The 18450-nt window shown below is 45.4% G+C and overlaps 1 protein-coding gene across 2 annotated transcripts in view; it reads left to right on the forward strand.

Annotated features, from left to right (window-relative positions):
• Positions 1–482: 482 nt before the first annotated feature.
• The window catches only part of EPHX2 (epoxide hydrolase 2), a 57372-nt gene continuing 39404 nt past the window's right edge, over positions 483–18450 (forward strand). Inside the window, exons 1-4 of one of the 2 annotated variants that reach the window (XM_023216789.2) lie at positions 483–699; positions 13759–13843; positions 16386–16545; positions 17735–17925. In XM_023216789.2, the coding sequence (XP_023072557.1) occupies positions 599–699; positions 13759–13843; positions 16386–16545; positions 17735–17925 (537 nt within the window). In that variant the 5' untranslated portion in view covers positions 483–598. The remainder of the gene's footprint in view (positions 700–13758; positions 13844–16385; positions 16546–17734; positions 17926–18450) is intronic. The other variant, XM_023216790.2, reaches the window with a different exon arrangement.

Here is an 18450-nt window from a genome sequence, read left to right on the forward strand (position 1 = left end):
ATCTAGAAGTCACTGGATATGCCGACACACACACACATACACACACACACATACACACACACGGTCTTATGTTCTGAGTCTAGAAAAGCCACTGGATGTGCTGACACATAGACACACACACACACACACACACGCGGTCTGTGGCCTCTTTTCCAGGCATTCCAAGTCCGGCAACTTCGCAGGGAGATGTCAGCCCGTCCGGGAAGGCCCGGGCCTGGGTTTGCCTCTTCAAGCAGTTACTGCAGGGGCGTGGGGAGGGGGCATATGAGACTTTGGACTTTCTTTTGAGACAGTAGAAGGCATTACATCCGGAGGCGAGATTCTAGCCTGGGGTCCCCGCCCTCCCGGTCCCCTTCTACCTCTCCCTCTGACTCCCTTTCCTTTGCCCCTCCTTTGCCTCTTTCTCGGCCAGACAGAGTCCAGCCTTAACCCGGGCAGGGGGCGGAGCCAGGTTAAGGCGGCGTGGGGAGGGGGAGGGGGAGGGGGAGGGGGAGGGGCCAGGGCAGGGGCGGGGCAGAGCCCGGCCAAGTTGGGCGGGTCCTGCGCTCCGGACCCGGGTTAGCTGCGTGTCCCGGTGCGAGGCTGCAGAGCCGCCGCCATGGCGCTGCGCGCGGCGGTGTTCGACCTTGACGGGGTGCTGGCGTTGCCAGCGGTCTTCGGCGTCCTCGGCCGCACGGAGGAGGCACTGGCGCTGCCCAGGTAAGGGGGCCCAGCGCCACCGCCGCAGTGGTTCGGGGCCTCAGGAGGCAGGCCGGGCTTGCAGCCCTGCTTTCAAATGGCTGCTGTGCCGGAGCCCTGCGATTCATGCGAATCATGAAACTGAAGACCTGTCCCTGAAGTCCCAGTGCGGATGAGGCGATCCGTTGTCTTTCTAAACGTTCATAATTAAACCTTGCTAAGGACTCCAAAATTGCTTTCTGTGAACTTTTCCAAAAGGGAGAGGAGTTACTTACGGAGCTTTCTACTGCTGCTGCGTCCTGTCTAATGGTGTGGCGCTTAAACATGCGCGCTGAGATTCAGGAAAGAAGAAAGTTCTCTGCCCAGACGTCGGTTGCAGGTTTACTTGTTGTGTAATAGCAAACTGCAGCAACCGCCTAAAGCCACATCACTGGGAAATGGTAGATGGGGTGAGCAGAGTGAGAGTTCAGGGACTTGGGAAAATACCTGTTCTACTACATGAAAAAAACAGCCCACCAGAATCTGAAGCTGTTTATACAATATGGTTTCAACTATGGAAAAAAGGTACATGCAGAAAAATGCGTGGAAGAATAGGCCAAAGTACATTAAATGGGATGAGGAATAATGTAATGATTTTCTTTCTCTCTCTCTTTTTTTTTTGTAGTTTCCAACTTTTAAATTAACAATGTATTATTCCTACATTCAGAAAGATGTACACTTATTTATAAAGTGAAAAAAGAAGATCAGGCATGGAAGCCATTGTTCATATTCTCCTTTTACATATGAGGAAACTGAGGCACAGAAAGAAACCAGCTTTCCAGATCGCATAGCTGTTAAAGAGCAGAGCCAGAAATCCAACCTCAGCAGTCCATGTCTGGAGCCTTTGCTTTTAATATAGTAAGGAAGATGAGATGGCAAGTAGCTTGAGGGAAAGGCCTGTAATCTCTGTGCTTTGGGAGGCTAAGGCAGGAGGATCACTTGAGGCTGAGAGTTCAAGACCAGCCTGGGCAAAATAGCAAGACCATGTGTTTCCAAAAATAAAAATAAAATTAACTAGATATTAGTGCATGCATGTAGCCCCAGCTACTTGGGAGGATAAGGCAGGAGGATTGCTTGAGCCCAGGAGTTCGAGGCTGTAGTTGTGTCCAGAGTTGGTTCTTACCGGTGGGTTCGTGGTCTTGCTGACTTCAGGAATGGAGCCATGGACCTTTGTGGTGAGTGTTACAGCTTTTAAAGATGGCATGGATCCAAAGAGTGAGTGGTAGCAAGGTTTATTGTGAAGAGGGAAAGGACAAAGCTTCCACAGCATGGAAGGGGACCTGAGCAGGCTGCCGCTACTGGCTAGGGTGGCCAGCTTTTATTCCCTTATTCTCCCCTCCCATGTTCCATTTGTGTCCTATCAGAGTGCCCTTTTTTCAATCCTCCCTGTGATGAGCTACTTTTAGAATCCTGCTGATTGGTGCGTTTTACAGAGCACTGATTGGTGCATTTTACAGAGCGCTGATTGGTGCATTTTATAATCCTCTTGTAAGACAGGAAATTTCCCCAAGTCCCCACTCGACCAAGGAAGTCCAGCTGGTCTCACCTCTCAATTCCCCCTCCTTATAGGACATGCCACCTGCTATTGGGAACTGGGTGATGACTGCTGTAGCTACTTCCTGCTGGCTAGGGGCAAAGAAGGGGCCCTGCAGTTGTAGTGTCCTGCAGAGGGGAACTCTCTAGGCCAGTCAAAGGGCCAGTGAGTCAGTCCAGGGTCCTTGGTAGAAGTTGTGAGTTGAGGTCATTTGGGATTCCGTTTGTAAGACCATCTGTAGCTTGATGGCCTCGATCCTGGAAGAAACAAATTTGACAAGGAGGTTAAAAATATAGGGACTGAAGGCGAGTAATAGCAAGATGGCTGTCAGGGGACCTAGAAAGGGGAGAAGCCATGTCACCCAACTCCAGAGGTTGGTATAAGAGTTTGAAAGGCCTTGTCTGATTTCAGAAGCCTTTTCCTGTAAATGCCAGGGGGTGTCTTGTACTATCCCGGACTGGTTAGTGTGAAAACAACACTCTTCCCCTAAGAAGGTGCAAAGTCCTACTTTCTCAGCAGTGAGGAGGTCTAGGCCTCAGCGGTTTTGGAGAGTCACTGCTGCTAAAGAGTGTATTTGGGATTGTAGAGTAAGGATAGATTTATTTCTTGCAAACTGCCTGAGGAATCCTTTCAGAGTGTGTGGTAGTAGGATAATGAAGTCGTTAAACTGGCTATACTGGTTCCTGTAGCAGTGGCCATTCCTAGCCCTATAAGTAGGGGTATTAGTTGTATGGCCCTGTGCTGACAGACTTGAGCTTTTTGAGGGGTACTGATAGGGTCTGATTTCCCGGGGCAATGTTAGTGTTGGGACTTAGGAAGACTAAGGTGCAGGTGCCTGTCCAGTTGGTGGGGAGGCAGATATAGGTTGAAGTTCCACATAAGAATGTGCCTTGGCTGAGTAGACACTGGTTGTGTATGTTAAAAAGGTGGGTGAGTTTGTTGTTTTCATTTTCCTACACTCCTAGAGTACTTGCCAAGGTAGCTCCCGTGAGTGGCTGGAGAGGGGTGTTGGGAGCAAACTGAGTGGCTCCCTGTGTTCTGTTTTCCCATTGGAGAAAAAAACGTTTTGTTATCTACCAGGAACCATTCAAGAGAGTAATTGAAAGAGGGTTACGAAGGCGTTCAGTAGTGGTGGGGGCACTGCTGCAGGGGGTCCAGGGGTGAATGGTCATGCAGGGAGTATGTTTGCCATTACAAAACCTGAACTGTTTGTTAAGCAGGGAGGAGGTCATGATTTTGGGGGGCCCTAAGAAGCAGACAAGCCATCTGAATGGAGCTGTTTGGGTTACACGGGAGTTACTATGATCAGTTGGGGCTTGAAGTTATAGGGTGTAATTACACTGATGGGATAGCAGGTGCCCCAGGGGCAGGCCTGATAACAGGTTGCATTGGATGCATAAAGGGGCTTGGAAAGTTAAGACGGTATTCATGGTTACAGGGTCTTGTGTGGGCTCTTCCTAAAGATTGTGGCCTCCTGGCACAGTGAAGGTGATATTGTCTCCCTAGCACCCTGGAAATTCCCTGATTTACCGTGGCTTTAAAAGCTAGACCATTGTCGCTTTGTAAGCTTTGGGGAAGCCCAAATCTAGGAATTATTTCATGAATTAGGACTTTAACCACTTCTTGAGCCTTCTCTGTCTTTCAGGGGAAGGCTTCTATCCAATTTGTAAAGGTGTCAACACAGACCAACAAGTATTGAAATCCCCTTGACTTAGGCATATGGGTGAAGTCTAACTGCCAGTCCTCGAGGGCCCTTATGATGGACCAAGGGATTATTCCTTTGGCACACCTCACAGGTTTTGACTACTTGTTGGACGGTCTGGAGGAGATTTGGCCCTGTAAATAGGGATTTGACCATTTGATGAGTGTTCTCAATACCCATATGAAACGTTTGGTGGAAGTTCGTAAGTATTTTCCACTGGCTGGCTTCGGGTATGAGTACCTTTCCCTCTTCTGTCGTTAACCACCTAGAGGGGAGAACACTATGCGCCCGTGAAAGTCCTCATTCTGTTTTGGTTGGGGAATAATGGGGCTTAATCTTTTGGAGAGCCTTGTTCCATACCAAGGGTCCTTCCTAGGTATTTCTAATGGGAGATTCCACCTGGCAGCAATTTTGGCCTCAGCGTCTGCCTGTTTCCTTCTGCCTTTCCTCCTTCACCTTTTTGATGGCTTTGGCAGTGTAAGACTGCCACCTCCTTGGGTTTTTGCACTATGTGCAATAACTCCATGATTTCCTTGTGGTATTTAATGGGCGTTCTCCCAGAAGTTAGGAACTCCCTTTCTTTCCATATTGCTGCATGGGCATGTAGGATTTGATAAGCATACTTGCTATCTGTATGCACATTTATTTTTTTTCCTTTCCCAGTTCTAAGGCTCGGGTAAGTGCCACGAGTTCTGCTAACTGGGCACTGGTCCCTGGGGGAAGAGGCTTACTTTCAAGTACTGTTACATCACTAACTATGGCATAACCTGCCCTTCGTATCTCATTCTCCACAAATGGACTTCCATCAGTATATAGGTTAGGGTCAGGGTTAGCTAAGGGGACTTCTAAGAGATCCTCTTGGCTGGCATAAGTCTGGGCTACAATTTGTTGGCAGTCGTGCTTGATTGGTTCCCCATCCTCTGGGAGAAAAGTAGCAGGGTTCAAGGTCACACGTGCATATTTGAAGCACCAGTCCCTCAAGGAGTAGCACCTGGTATCTAAGCAGGCAGTTGTCTGATAGCGATAAATTTGCTTTGGCACCTAGTATGCCATTTACATCATGAGTAGTCCAGACGGTGAGATCCTTTCTTTGTATTATTTTCATAGCTTCTGACACTAAGATGGCCACCACTGCAACTACCTGTAAACAGTGAGGTCAGCCTTTTGCCACTACATCAATTTCCTTACTTACGTATGCCACTGGTTGTGGGGTTGTCCCATGAGTCTGAGTAAGGACTCCAAGAGCTATTCCCACTCTCTCTGTGATATATAAAGAGAAGTCTTGTCTTTTGGGAAGGTTTAAATCTGGAGCTTGTACTAGGGCCTGTTTTAAGGTTTTGAAGGCTGTTTCTGCCTCTGGTTCCCATTCTAGTAGATGAGTACTTGCCCTCTGGGTCTCCTTGATTAAAGAGTGACCTGGCTATCTCGCTGTATCCGGGAATCCATAGTCGGCAAAAGCTGGTGATCCCAAGGAACCCCCGCAACTGTTTTAATGTCTTAGGGCAAGGACAAGGCAGTATAGGCTGTGTTCGCTCTTTGCTGAGAGCGCTGGTTCCTCTGGCTAAGATTAGGCCTAGATATTTGATTTGTTGTAGGCAGAGCTGGGCCTTCAATTTAGATGCCGTGTACCCTTGATTAGCTAGAAAGTTCAAGAGATCTAGAGTAGCCTGCTGGCATGAGGCTTCCAAACTGGTAACCGTAAGTAAATCATCCACATACTGAAGGACCAGAGTGCTTCAACTTGAGAAGTGGCCTAGATCTTGGGCCAGTGGCTGACCAAACAGATGAGGACTGTCCCTAAACCCTTGAGGCAAGACTGTCCATGTAAGTTGGGATGTGTGATCTGTGGAATCTTCAAAGGCAAAGAGAAACTGGGAGTCAGATTGCAGGGGAATACAGAAGAAGGCATCTTTGAGGTCCAGAACAATGAACCATTCTGCGTCCTCTGGTATTTGAGAGAGCAGGGTATAGGGGTTGGGTACACCTGTATATAGAGGAATTACTGCCTCATTGATGAGTCTGAGATCTTGTACTAGTCTCCACTGAACATTTGGTTTCTGTACTCCTAGAATTGGCGTGTTGCAGGGACTGCGGCGTTTTCTTACTAAGCCTTGAACTTTTAAATGTCTAAAAATATCCTGTAATCCTTTATGAGCTTCATGCCTTAAGGGATATTGCCTTTGATAAGGAAAAGTGGTGGGGTCTTTTAACCTGATTTGGACTGGGCAGGCATTTTTTGCCCTTCCGAATTGTCCTTCCAATGCCCAGACTTCAGGATTGATTCCCTCCTCATGTAGGGGACAACAAATGGGTAACTTGTTCCCCATATTTATATAGATAATACATCTAGCTTTGGTTAATATGTCCCTCCCTAATAAGGGTGTGGGACTTTCAGGTATAACAAGAAAGGCGTGTGAAAGGAGAAAAGTCTCCCAATTACAACTGAGAAGGTCGGAGAAATACTTGGTTACAGGCTGTCCCATGATTCCTTGGATGGTAAAGGACCTTGAGGACAGCCATCCGGGGCAGGAGATTACCACTGAGAAGGCTGCACCTGTGTCCAGGAGGAAGTCAATTTCCTGGCCCTCAATGGTTAAACTTACCCAGGGCTCAGTGAGGGTGATGACATGAGCTGGTGCTTGCCCCGGGCACCCTCAGTCCTGTTGTTGGATCATCTGGTTGGGGGCTTCTGCCCCTGAGAACCTTTGTCCTCTGGGGCAGTGTGCCTTCCAGTGATTGCCTTGGCATAGTGGACATGGCTGAGGGAACAGCTTGTTTCTTGTTGGACAATATTTTTTAAAGTGTCCTTGCAAACCACACAGATAACAAGCCCTACTGGGTGATTGGCCTGCTCCATTTTCTGTCTTCTCTGAACAACTAAGGTTTTTGTGTCTGAGGGCCATGACGAAGGCTGCAGCCTTTCTCTTATCTCGCTTTTCCTTTTCGGCCTGTTCCTCTTGGTCCCTATTATAGAACACTGAGGGTGCCAGTTTAATAATGCCTCCAAATTTTGTTCAGGGCCCAAGGATAGTTTTTGGAGTTTTCTCCTGATATCTGCGGCTGATTGGGCAATAAACTTATCTTTTAGGATCAATTGACCCTCGAGGGGGTCGGGTGACGGGAGTATATTTTCTTAAGGCCTCCCATAGCCACTCAAGGAAGGTAGGATTTGCTTCCTTTCCTTGAGTTATGGTGGACATCATTTAATAATTCATAGGCTTTTTCCTAATTCTCCTTAGTCCTCTTAGAACACAGGTTAACAGATGTTTGCAACTCCAGTCCCCATGATCTGAGTCTAGGTCCCAGTGGGGATCCATACTGGGGACGGCTTGCTGACCGATAGGGAATTTGTCCCTTTCTTCAGCTGTCATTCTATCATTTACTTGACTAAAATACCAGGTATCTTCAAACTCTCAGGCTGCAGCTAGAGCTGCATTCTTTTCTTTAAAGGGCAGGGTTTGATCTAACAATAGCATGACATCTCTCCAAATGAGGTCAGAGGTTTGCCCTAGTCCATGTAGGACATCTGTATACCTATCAGGATCATCTGAAAACTTGCCCAGGTCTACTTTGATCTGCTTTAAATCAGAGAGGGAGAAGGGGACATGTACCCAGGTTGGGCCAAATTCCCCTCCCCCTACAGCTTGAAGAGGACATAACCAATAGCCCCGGGGGTTTTATGGTCCCTTGGAGATTTCTTTGCTTGTTTCCTTCTGGGTGGGGGAGATTAGAGGAGGCTCATCATTAACAGGAAGAGGAGCTGTAGGGAGGCTAGGATATGGAGGTAAGCTGAGAGGACCTCCTGTGGAATGTAAATTGCAAGTTTTGCATAGTTGTGGATTATCCTTTAATGAACAGAAAACCTGGACATAAGGTATTTAACTCCATTTGCCTTCCTTCTTACAGAAAAGGTCAAGCCCCAGGATAGTATTGTAATTTATACTTCCCTCAGGTGAACAATTTTCCCCATCAGAGAGAGAATATTGGGGCCAGGCCATGGTGCAGAAAAAAAAATAAGCTGCTGCTTTTTCAGAGTTTGTGGGTCAAATTAGTCCCAATGGCTTAGGATGTATTTCAAGGGTGAGCTTGTTGATGCCTGAGTGTTTCTCATCTGAAAGTAAAATACCGCCTGCAGTTTTGGTCTGCTCCCCATCCCCACCCTACCCAAGAACCTGCAATGGTCTCTGAGTCCTGCTTTTCCAAATAGTTGCACTCACTGAAGCAGCAGCAGAAACACTTGTTTTCCTTCCAGACCACAAAGAGGACCGAGGAAGGTCGGATTTAGTGAAGGTTGAATTTAGTGGCCCTTACCAATGCGTTCTCGAAAACCTGCATCCTTGCCTTTCCTAGAAAGCCTGACACCCGTGTCTTTAGTCTGACAGCCACACTACTTGCTTTTAACTGAATGACAGGTGCCCAGTGTTTAGCCCCCAAATTCTAAGGAAAAATAGGACAGAATAGCAAGCAAAAGGGATCTGATGGTACTCACTGCATGGTAATATCCTGGACGAGCCACCAAGATATATCCGGAGTTGATTCCTGCTGGTGGGTTCGTGATCTCGCTGACCTCAAGAATGAAGCCGCGGGCATTTGCAGTGAGTGTTACTGCTCTAAAAGATGGCACAGACCCAAAGAGTGAGCGGTAGCAAGGTTTATTGTGAAGAGCAAAAGGACAGAACTTCCACAGTGTAGAAGGGGACCCGAGCAGGTTGCCACTGCTGGCTGGGGTGGCCAGCTTTTATTCTCTTATTGTCTCCTCCCATGTCCCTTTCTGTCCTATCAGAGTGCCCTTTTTTCAATCTTCCCTGCTACTTTTAGAATCCTGCTGATTGGTGCATTGTACAGAGCACTGATTGGTGCGTTTTACAGAGCGGTGATTGGTGCATTCTACAGAGTGCTGATTGGTGCATTTTACAATCCTCTTGTAAGACAGGAAAGTTCCCCCAGTCCCCAGAAGTCCAGCTGGCCTCACGTCTCACAATGAATGATTTGTGAATTGGGCAGCCCCCAGAATCACAGCAGATTCACAGAGACTTCCATGCAGCCAGGTGGTAGAAGATTTACAGACAAAAAACGGGAATGACCTACAGAAATTGGAAGTGAGGTACAGAATAGCCGGATTAGTTACAGCTCAGCATTTGCCTTATTTGAACACAGTTTGAACACTCAGCAGTGTATGAATGGTTGAAGTACAGCCACTCGGATTGGCCAAGATTCAGCTTTTGTTACAGGTGCTACTCCTAAGTTAGGGTTTCAGTCTTGTCTACCTATTAAGCTAGGTTGCAGTTCGTCTACAAGGGCTCAAATATAGAAATACAGAGTCCTTCTCAGGCCATATTTAGTTTGCCTGTTTACACAGCTCACTCTCTGCCTTTAGCTAATTACTTATTGAAGTCATTGGCTAGGTGGGCTCTAGACTAACTGAAGCCACGTAGCCATAAAATGCCATACACTGGACACCGTAACTCACACCCTATAATTCAACAGTGTGTCAAAGTCAAAATAGAGATGTAGAGATTAATCTCTAAATTTAATGTTTTATTTGGGAAGAAAGAGTTGCAATTTGGGGCGCACACGCAGATCTGGTGGTCTTTGATATGTCCCAAGAACAAAGACAAAGTTAGAGGTTCTATGAAAAAGGAGAAATGGTGAATTGCTCTTTGAGAAAGTTCATTGGCACTCTAAGAGTTTGGGGAGCTGCCAAGCTCTGATTGGTGAGCAACAGCCGTGGGCAAAATTGGTCCTAGAGTTGTAGCAAATTATCTGAGAAGCTAGGGTTAAAACTGGTTTCCAGTTACAACAAGCAGTACCAGCAGTTGGGCTTGCAGAGAATTGTTACAGTCTCACCAGTGCATCACAATGTAGCAATCTTCTTGTTAGCTGAGGTGGTACCCTGAGTCCTTTGTCTGACAACCAAAGTTAAGGAACGTGGACACCAGGGATGAGGTTGGAGCCAAAGTTTAATAAAGGAAAGAAGTTTAATGAGCGAAAGAAGAAAGCTCTCTGCCACGGAGAGGGGTCCTGGAAAAATGGGTTGCTGATTCACAGTTTGGATACAGAGGCTTTTGTAAGAAATCCATGTGGGGCTGGGCACCTCATTTGCATAAGGTGTGCATTTCTGGTAGTTCCACCCCATCCTCCTAGTACAGCTGCGAGCTCTTAGCTTGAGTTACTCCATTTTGCTTTGTTGCCCTTACTGTGCATGTGTCAGGGGATGGAATTTTCCATTGCAGGGATATCTGGCCAAGTCCCCTGTATAACCTTCCTTATCTGTGTGGCTGTGGGTATGTCTTAGGCAAGTTCCGTTACCTGTGCTTACAACTTTATTTCACTGGCTGTACTTTTGTTTGAAATAATTTAACGGAGGACTCACCCTAACTGTCTGCCTGACTGGTTTCTTCCTTTCTCTTTTCTCAGAATTACATTCTTGGAACAATGTTTTGAACCTTGGATGTTTTTTCCCCTTGGCTTCTCCACTCTGTTTTAGTTGACTATAGAATCAATTCAGATGATCAACTTCCACAAATGTGTAGCTGTTCCTGAACAGAATGAGGTCCAGCTGCTTGTTCCCATGGTCCAATAACAAGATGCAGACAGACTGGGAAAGAAGGGAGTTTATTTCTGCAACCTGTTATGGGAGAAGGTTGGAGTAACTCACCAGACTCAAAGTTGCAAGTTTTTTCTAGTTTTAAGCTCCATGCTATGTGTGGGATTGTACCTACAAGCAGGAGTGTTTCATTCAATCTCTATCTAATCTTTAGGGTGTAGGGTCTAGAAAGCTTTCCCGAGAGTCTTGGACAGTTTCTTAATCTTAGTGGACCCTGATGGGAGGTGTATGTGTAAGAATGCTATTATTATTCAGTCAGACTTTGGGGTCTGAAAAAACCCTGGTGGGATCTTAATGGGTTTCTTTTCACAACCTACCCCTCATACTCAGGCACTAGTTTCTCCAATTCTTTGTTTAACTTATGCATTCATCAAAATTATAGTAAAGGATTCAAGGAAACTGACTGTTGTGGTTGCTAATGGAAACGTGGCCTGCCACCTAGCCAATCACTAACCATTATTGTTTCTGTAAACCAGCGAGAATTCCTGTCAGATAACTTTCCATCCACCTATTCCTAGTTCCCTTTTTTTTAAAGCCTGCTTGTAACAAAGGCCAAAGAGAGCATTCCTTGTCCTTTGATTCAACAATTTCATTTTCTATGAAAGCCATTTTACTGTTCACTGCCTTCATTAAGCATCCTTAAAATTAGGAATTCATGTTTTCCAATACCAAGAATGTTCTTGTTGTGTCAAGTTGCTTTTTTTCTTAACGACAACCTGCCCTTGTTTTATAGATTCAGTGGTATCTTCTTGCTGTGTAGTTATATTCTTTCCCTAGTTCCTCTTATTTTATCATCTGCCATTCTACAGGGAGAAGGAATAATTTTCCCCTTGTTTTCCCACTCACCTAGTGTGTTGTAGTTATTTGTTTATACCTTGCCTCCCTTGTTCTTCGGTGAGCTTCCTATGAATAGCATCATATTTTTCCACTTTTGCATCACAGCACATAGTACAATCCCTCGCATACCTAAGATGCTCAATAGGATCGTTAAGTTGAATATTGGATTGCTTCTTAATACTGAGGAGCAGATATTGAAAGGAACCAGGAGTCTTTTGGAGGAGGTGGAAATGTTCTAAAATTGGAATGTGGTGATGCTTACACAACTGTAAATTTACTGCAAATCATTGAATCATCATAATATATAAATTTAATGCTATGTAATTGTCTTAGTCCATTTTCTGTTGCTTACAACATGATACCTGAAACTGGGTAATTTACAAAGAAAAGGAATTTATTTCTTACAGTTATGGAGGCTGAGAATTCCAAGGTTGAGGGGTTGCATCTAGTGAGGGCATTCTTGCTGGTAGGGACTCTCTGCAGAGTCTCCAGGTAGCACAGGGCATCATATGGTGAGGGAGGCTCAATGTGCTAGCTCAGGCCTCACTTCTACTTCTTGTGAAGACACTAGTCCCAATCCCATGATAACCCATTAACTCATTAACCTGTTGTCCCATGGATGAATTAATCCATCCATGAAGGTGGAACCCTCATGATCCAATCACTTCTTAAAGGCCCACCTCTCAATATTGCCACATTGGGGATTAAATTTCAACATGAGTTTCAGAGGAGACAAGTGTTCAAACCATAGCAGTAATTATACCGTAAGAAAGCTGTTTTAAAAAACCAAAAACTATTGGCAAAGGTTTGGGCAAACCGTTGCTGACATTGAAAAGTTGAGCAAGGCCACAGATATTAGGTATACGTCTCCTTAATAGTTGGTCCAGAGCTGACCACTATTACCTGCAAGAAGGTGTCTGATAAAAGATATACTTAACTATTATCAAAAATAAAGCTCCCAGGATGGGGATATTTGTTCTGTTACTCAGGACTGGTAATTTTAACTGGCTTAGCAGTTCAACTGGAATTCATCTGGAATTGGCAAGCCAGTTAAAATTACTTTACAGACATGAGTAACAGAACAAATGCATTTCTACACATAAGTACATTTGTTCTGTTACTCAGTGTATTTATTTACTGGGGCTGCTGTAACAGCAAACATAGACTGCATGGCAACAATAGAAATGTTTTCTCTCACAGCTCTGGAGGCTGGAAGTCCAAGATCAAGATGTCAGCAGGGTTGGTTCCTTCTGAGGCCTCTCTCCTTGGCTTGTTAATAGTGTTCTTCTCCCTGTGTCCTCACATGGTTGACCCTCTGTGTGTGTCTGTGTCCTAATCTTCTTATAAGGGCATCAGTCCTGTTGTTGGATTAGAGCCCATCTGTATGATCTTATTTAACTTAAATTACCTCTTAAAGACCCACTCTCCAAATACAGTTACATCCTGAGGTATTGGAAGTTAGAACTTCAATGTATGTATTTGGGATGAGGGCACACAACTTAACACAGTGATATGGTTTGAATTTGTGTCCCCACCCAAATCTCATATCCAGCTGTAATCCCTAATGTTGGAGGAGGGAGTTGGTGGGAGGTGATTCGATCATGTGGGTGGATTTCCTCCTTGCTGTTCTCGTGATGGTGAGTGAGTTCTCATGAGATCTAGTTTATAAAAGTGTGTAGCACTTCTCCCCTCTCTCTCTTCCTCCTGCTCCAACCATGTAAGACATGCCTTGCTTCCCCTTCACCTTCCACCATGATTGTGAGTTCCCTGAGGCCTCCCCAGCCATGCTTCCTCTACAGCCTTCAGAACCATGAACCAATTAAATCTTTTTTCTTTGTAAATTACCTGATCTGAGGTACTTCTTTATAGCAGTGTGAGAACAGACTAATACAGGAAACTTTTTAAAGGTTAGAAGATGAGATTAAGATAAAATAGAAACTAGACAGGCAGACTCGAAACCAGAAAAAACATATTCCATTCTTTTTGAAGAAGGTGAACTCATGAGAAAGTTCTTCGAGACCATGCCTGGTGCACACGAGGACAGTAGTGGCCACGTGCCCACTCTTGTTCTGACCCTTAAATGGTAAAGTAGGAAGCACCTCTGGTTGAAGCTGCTATCAGGTGGTTTCCCATGAGCAGCTTCTCCGTGGAACATATTGTGATTTACTGTGTGGTCTCATGTCCTCAGCTGATTGGGTCCTTGCGGACAAAGATCCCAATTTGAACTGTGTTTGCATTTTCCGGTTCCTGGCAGTATGCCTTTCTAGTGGCTGCTTCTCAATGAATATGAACAGCGTCTGTTTCCATGTGCTGCCATGACGAAATCCACAGAACGTTCCTGATGTTCTTTGTGTTTTCCAGAGGCCTTCTGAATGATGCTTTCCATAAAGGGGGCCCGGAGGGTGCTACTACTCGGCTCATGAGAGGAGAGATCACACTTTCCCAGGTGAGGGGATATCACCACACAGAGCCCTTTGGGTGGACGTTCTCTGCCTATGTGCCTATCTCCCCGAACTTAGGGCCCATCATAATAGCAAACACCCACCTTTTCTATGAAGGCAAATGTTGTATTAATAGTATTAATGGGAATATTGCAGTCACCTTAAAACATACATGCTAATATATTGTGGCAACTGGTGAATGAAAACTGTGATGAAACTATTGGGAAGAACATTATTGAATTAGTGACTTTTTATTTAATCCATAAAAAACCTCAGTAATATTGTTGGAAGGTAAGAAAGAGGGAAATGCTATGTATTTTCTTCTCCTTCTTTCTTCTTTTTCTGAGACAGGGTGTTACTCTATTGCCTAAGCTGGAGTGCAGTGGCACGATCATGGCTCACTGCAGCCTTTACCTTCTGTGCTCAGATGATCCTCCCACCTCAGCCTCCCAAGTAGCTGGGACTACAGGCACACATCACCATGCCCAGCTGTGTTTTGTATTATTATTATTATTGCTAGAAATGGGATTTCATCATGTTACCCAGACTGGTCTTGAACTCCTGGTTTCAAACAATCTGCTCACCTTGGTGTTCCAAAATGCTAGGATTACAGGTATGAGCCACCATGCCCAGCCTATATTTTCAATGAACATACAGAATTTAGAGTGAATTTCTAGTAATTGCTATGAAAATCCTGTGTTTCATTCAGACTCCTTTAGTGGTTTCTGATAGTCTGTGTGTAACTTCTAGAAAACTGGCATGGCTAGAGGGAAGAAGCCTGGAAGACTAAATTATTTCATGCTACAGTCTATTTACACTTGACTTGTCTTTAAAAAAAAAGTCTTATCTTGGGAATGAATGTCATCTTTTAACTTTTCATGTGTGTATACTATACAGATAGAAAAGTACACGTAGCGTACAGCTTGATGACTTTCCACACACTGAGTATACTGCTATCACCAGCACCCAGATCAAGAAACAAAACATTCTCAGCGCTATAGGCAACACATATCCCCACTCTGGACACCATCCCTCCAAGAGTAGTACCTTTCTGACTTCTATCCCAACAGAACATTTTACCTGTTTTGGACTTTATGTAAATGGAATGGTGCAGATCAGCTCTTTTGTGTCTGGCATCTTTTGCTCAACATTGTATGAGTGAGACTCATAGTTGTTGCATGCTGCCATAGATCATTTTATTCTCATTGCTGCATGGCATTCCATCACATTCATATACCCTAATCTATCCATTCTTCTATTGATGGGGGCCTGGGTAGTTTTCAGTTTGGGACTATTACAAATAGTGCTGCTATGATGATGTATAGATATCACAGTCCATTCTGCTATTAGTGAGTGTATTAGTTGGCTAATACGATTGTATTTGTGTCTTATATAGCACCTTCAGCTGCTGCCTACAGCAAACATGCCATAGACTGTGTGGCTTAAACAACAAACATGTATAGCTCACAGTTCTGGAAGCTGGGAGGTCCAAGATGAAGGCACTGGCAGGTTCAGTGTCTGGTGAGGGCTCTCTTCTTGGTTTGCAGATGGCCACCTTCTTACTGTATCCTCACATGGTAGAAAGCAGAGAAAGAGGGGAAAAAAGCAAGTTATTGGCTGTCTTCTCCCTATGTCCTCACATGGTCATCCCTCTGTGTGTGTCTATGTCCTCATCTCCTCTTTCTTATGTGGGCACCAGTCATACTGGATTAAGATTCATCGTAATGACTTCATTTTACCTTAAATACCTCTTTAAAGGCCTGGTTTCCAAATATAGTCACATCATGAGGCTCTGGGAGTTAGGACTTCAACACAGGAATTTCTAGAGGACACAGTTTAGCCCATAACTGTACATTTGGGTAGTTTCCGGTTTGGGGCTTGCTATGATCCAAGTGTTTATGTCCCCCCCAAAATCCCTATGTTGAAATCCTAACCCCCAAGGTAATGTTATTAAGAGGTGGGGCCTTCAGGATATAGTTGGGTCATGAGGGTGGAACCCTCAGGTGTGAGATCAGTGCACTTATAAAAGAGATCCCAGAGAGCTATCGAGCCACTTCTACCATGTGAAGACAGCAAGAAGGTGCCATCTGTGAAAGAGAAGGCAGGCCCTAACCAGACACCAAATCTGCTGGAGCCTTGATCTTGGACTTCCCAGCCTTCAGAACTGTGAGAAATAAATTTCTGCTGTTTATGAGCCACCCACACTCTGGTCTTTCGTTATAGCGGCCGAGATGGGCTAAGAGTATAGCATCTGAGATGGGCTCTTAGGGATAGCACTGCTGTGACTGTGGGTGAATATAATACAGTCTATCCATTCTGTTGTTAGTGGGCGTTTGGGTGGTTTCTGGTTTGGGACTCCTAGGAAGAGTACAGCTATGAACATTTTTGGCCATGTCTTTTGGAGAATATATGTTGGCATTTCCAGTGGGTATGTGTCCAGGAATGGAATTGCTTGGTCACAGGGAATGCATATGTTTAGATATAGTAGATCCTGCCATAGCTTTTCTGAATGGCTGTACAAATTGTCCCCTCACTTCACTTTGACAGTGGATACCACTCATGGAAGAAAACTGCAGGAAGTGCTCCGAGACCTCTGAAGTCTGCCTCCCCAAGAATTTCTCTGTAAATGAAATCTTTGGCAAGGCGATTTCAGCCAGAAAGATCAACCGCCCCATGCTCCAGGCAGCTCTCATGCTCAGGAAGAAAGGTAAGGATCTGATACTGGCCATTCTCAGACCTGACCACACAGAACCCTTGGGAGCATTAGGTCAGAATCCATAGAAGTGAGTTTTAAGATCACAGATCTTCTGAGCCATGATGGAAAGCCTCTTTAAACATAGCCCCAGAGCAAGTTTTATCCAATGGCAAAAGCAGCACTATTAGAATAGCTGGAAAAATGGCAGAATTTTACTTAATAAAGCAACTGATGCCCATGACTGCCTCATGAGCATCATTCTCCCCTTCAATGGCACTTTAGTAATGATCCAAATGACACAATCTTCTGTCACAGTGATTAAAAAACAAGGCCTTTTTAGCAACTGTGATTTTCTCCGCCTCTGGGTATCAGAGTATCCGAGCTATGAGTTGGCTGACATGGGCTCAGATTATATCACATAGTCTAAGACATGAGGTCAAGTTCATCCATAGGCATTGACTTGGTGTGAGCACCTGACTCTTGTCATAGGCATACTTGAAACCGTTCCACCCTCTTATCAGTAGACTTACCTGATTGTGGCTGAGCCATCCTGTGTCTGCAATTCCTTCCTCCTATTGCGTGGGAAGAGTCTCACCATCAACTCTTCAGTGTCTTCTTTCCAGCATTGCCTAGTTCTCACCCTCGCTGGTTAGGCAGATAAAACCAGATAATCCTGTCTCTATGTACAGTTCTCTAGTTTTGAAATAGGAACCTAGTCCCTGATTGCCAAGGCAGGTATTCTGGAATTTAGTCAAGCAGAGTTTTCAGTAGCATGGACTAGAAAGAACGCTGGACCTTTGCCGTGTGGCTCTGGGCGGCTCCTAACTTGCCTGAGCTTGTTTGCTGATCTGTGAATCTGGGAGGGGAAGCTCGGCCCTGTCCACCCCTGAGGTGGTAGAGATCAAACGAGCTGATGACTGTAAGAGTGCTGCTCCACTGTTGTCAAGGAGGAAGGAGGGTAGTGTCTCCATCTGGGCTTCTGAAGGTCTTGAATGAACGCAGCTCACGCTTGTGTCTGTGTCAGAGGTGTTCATGGGTCAAGATGATTATTTTCCAATTTGTCGGTTGAAAGCCGGGCATAAGAGATTGATAAAAGTGAGCACAACCTGCTTGGCCCATCATTGGGGTCCCCTGGGGGCATCTGGAGCATCTCAGGGCAAAGGTCTATAGCTGGTCCATCTACTGGTGGCTTTTTGCTCAGGATTCACAACTGCCATCCTCACCAACACCTGGCTGGATGACCGTGCTGAGAGAGATGGCCTGGCCCAGCTGATGTGTGAGCTGAAGACGCACTTTGACTTCCTGATAGAGTCGTGTCAGGTGGGAATGGTCAAACCTGAACCTCAGATCTACAGGTTTCTACTGGACACCCTGAAGGCCAGCCCCAGTGAGGTACGGAGACACTTCCTTGCGGTGGAGAAGGATGTTCAGAGATATTGCAACCAGAGAAAAACTGAGGAGTGAGCAGGTGGGATACATCTGGGGCCTGGCAGGACAGCTCTGAGTCCACTTCTCCCAGACCATGGCTTCTCCTAAAAGACTGTTACCCAATCTTTGATCTAGAAAATTCTCTCAGAGGTGGGCATTTGGCTCCATTGTATAGCTCTTATAGAACTTTGGTCAAAATAGGCATCAGTAAAAGCTGTTTTAGCCCAGTTGCCTCAGTTTACTTACAAAGAAATGGAGATCCTAGGAGACTTGCAAGGCCACAAGACTAGTAGTCAGGTTCATCCCCACAAAAGGTGAGTGGATTTGGGCTCCGGTATAGCCACGGTCTGCCACCAGACACCCTGTGCCCTGAGCCTGTCTCCGGAGATCACCTATCCTAAAGCTCTCTTCTCTTTGGGTGTCCCTACTTTAATCTGCAAAAGGTGATTGGATGGAGATTAAATTCTTTCCCTCACATTTCCAACCCCC

This window comes from Piliocolobus tephrosceles, chromosome 7 (genome assembly GCF_002776525.5).
Source record: "Piliocolobus tephrosceles isolate RC106 chromosome 7, ASM277652v3, whole genome shotgun sequence".
NCBI lineage: Eukaryota > Metazoa > Chordata > Mammalia > Primates > Cercopithecidae > Piliocolobus > Piliocolobus tephrosceles.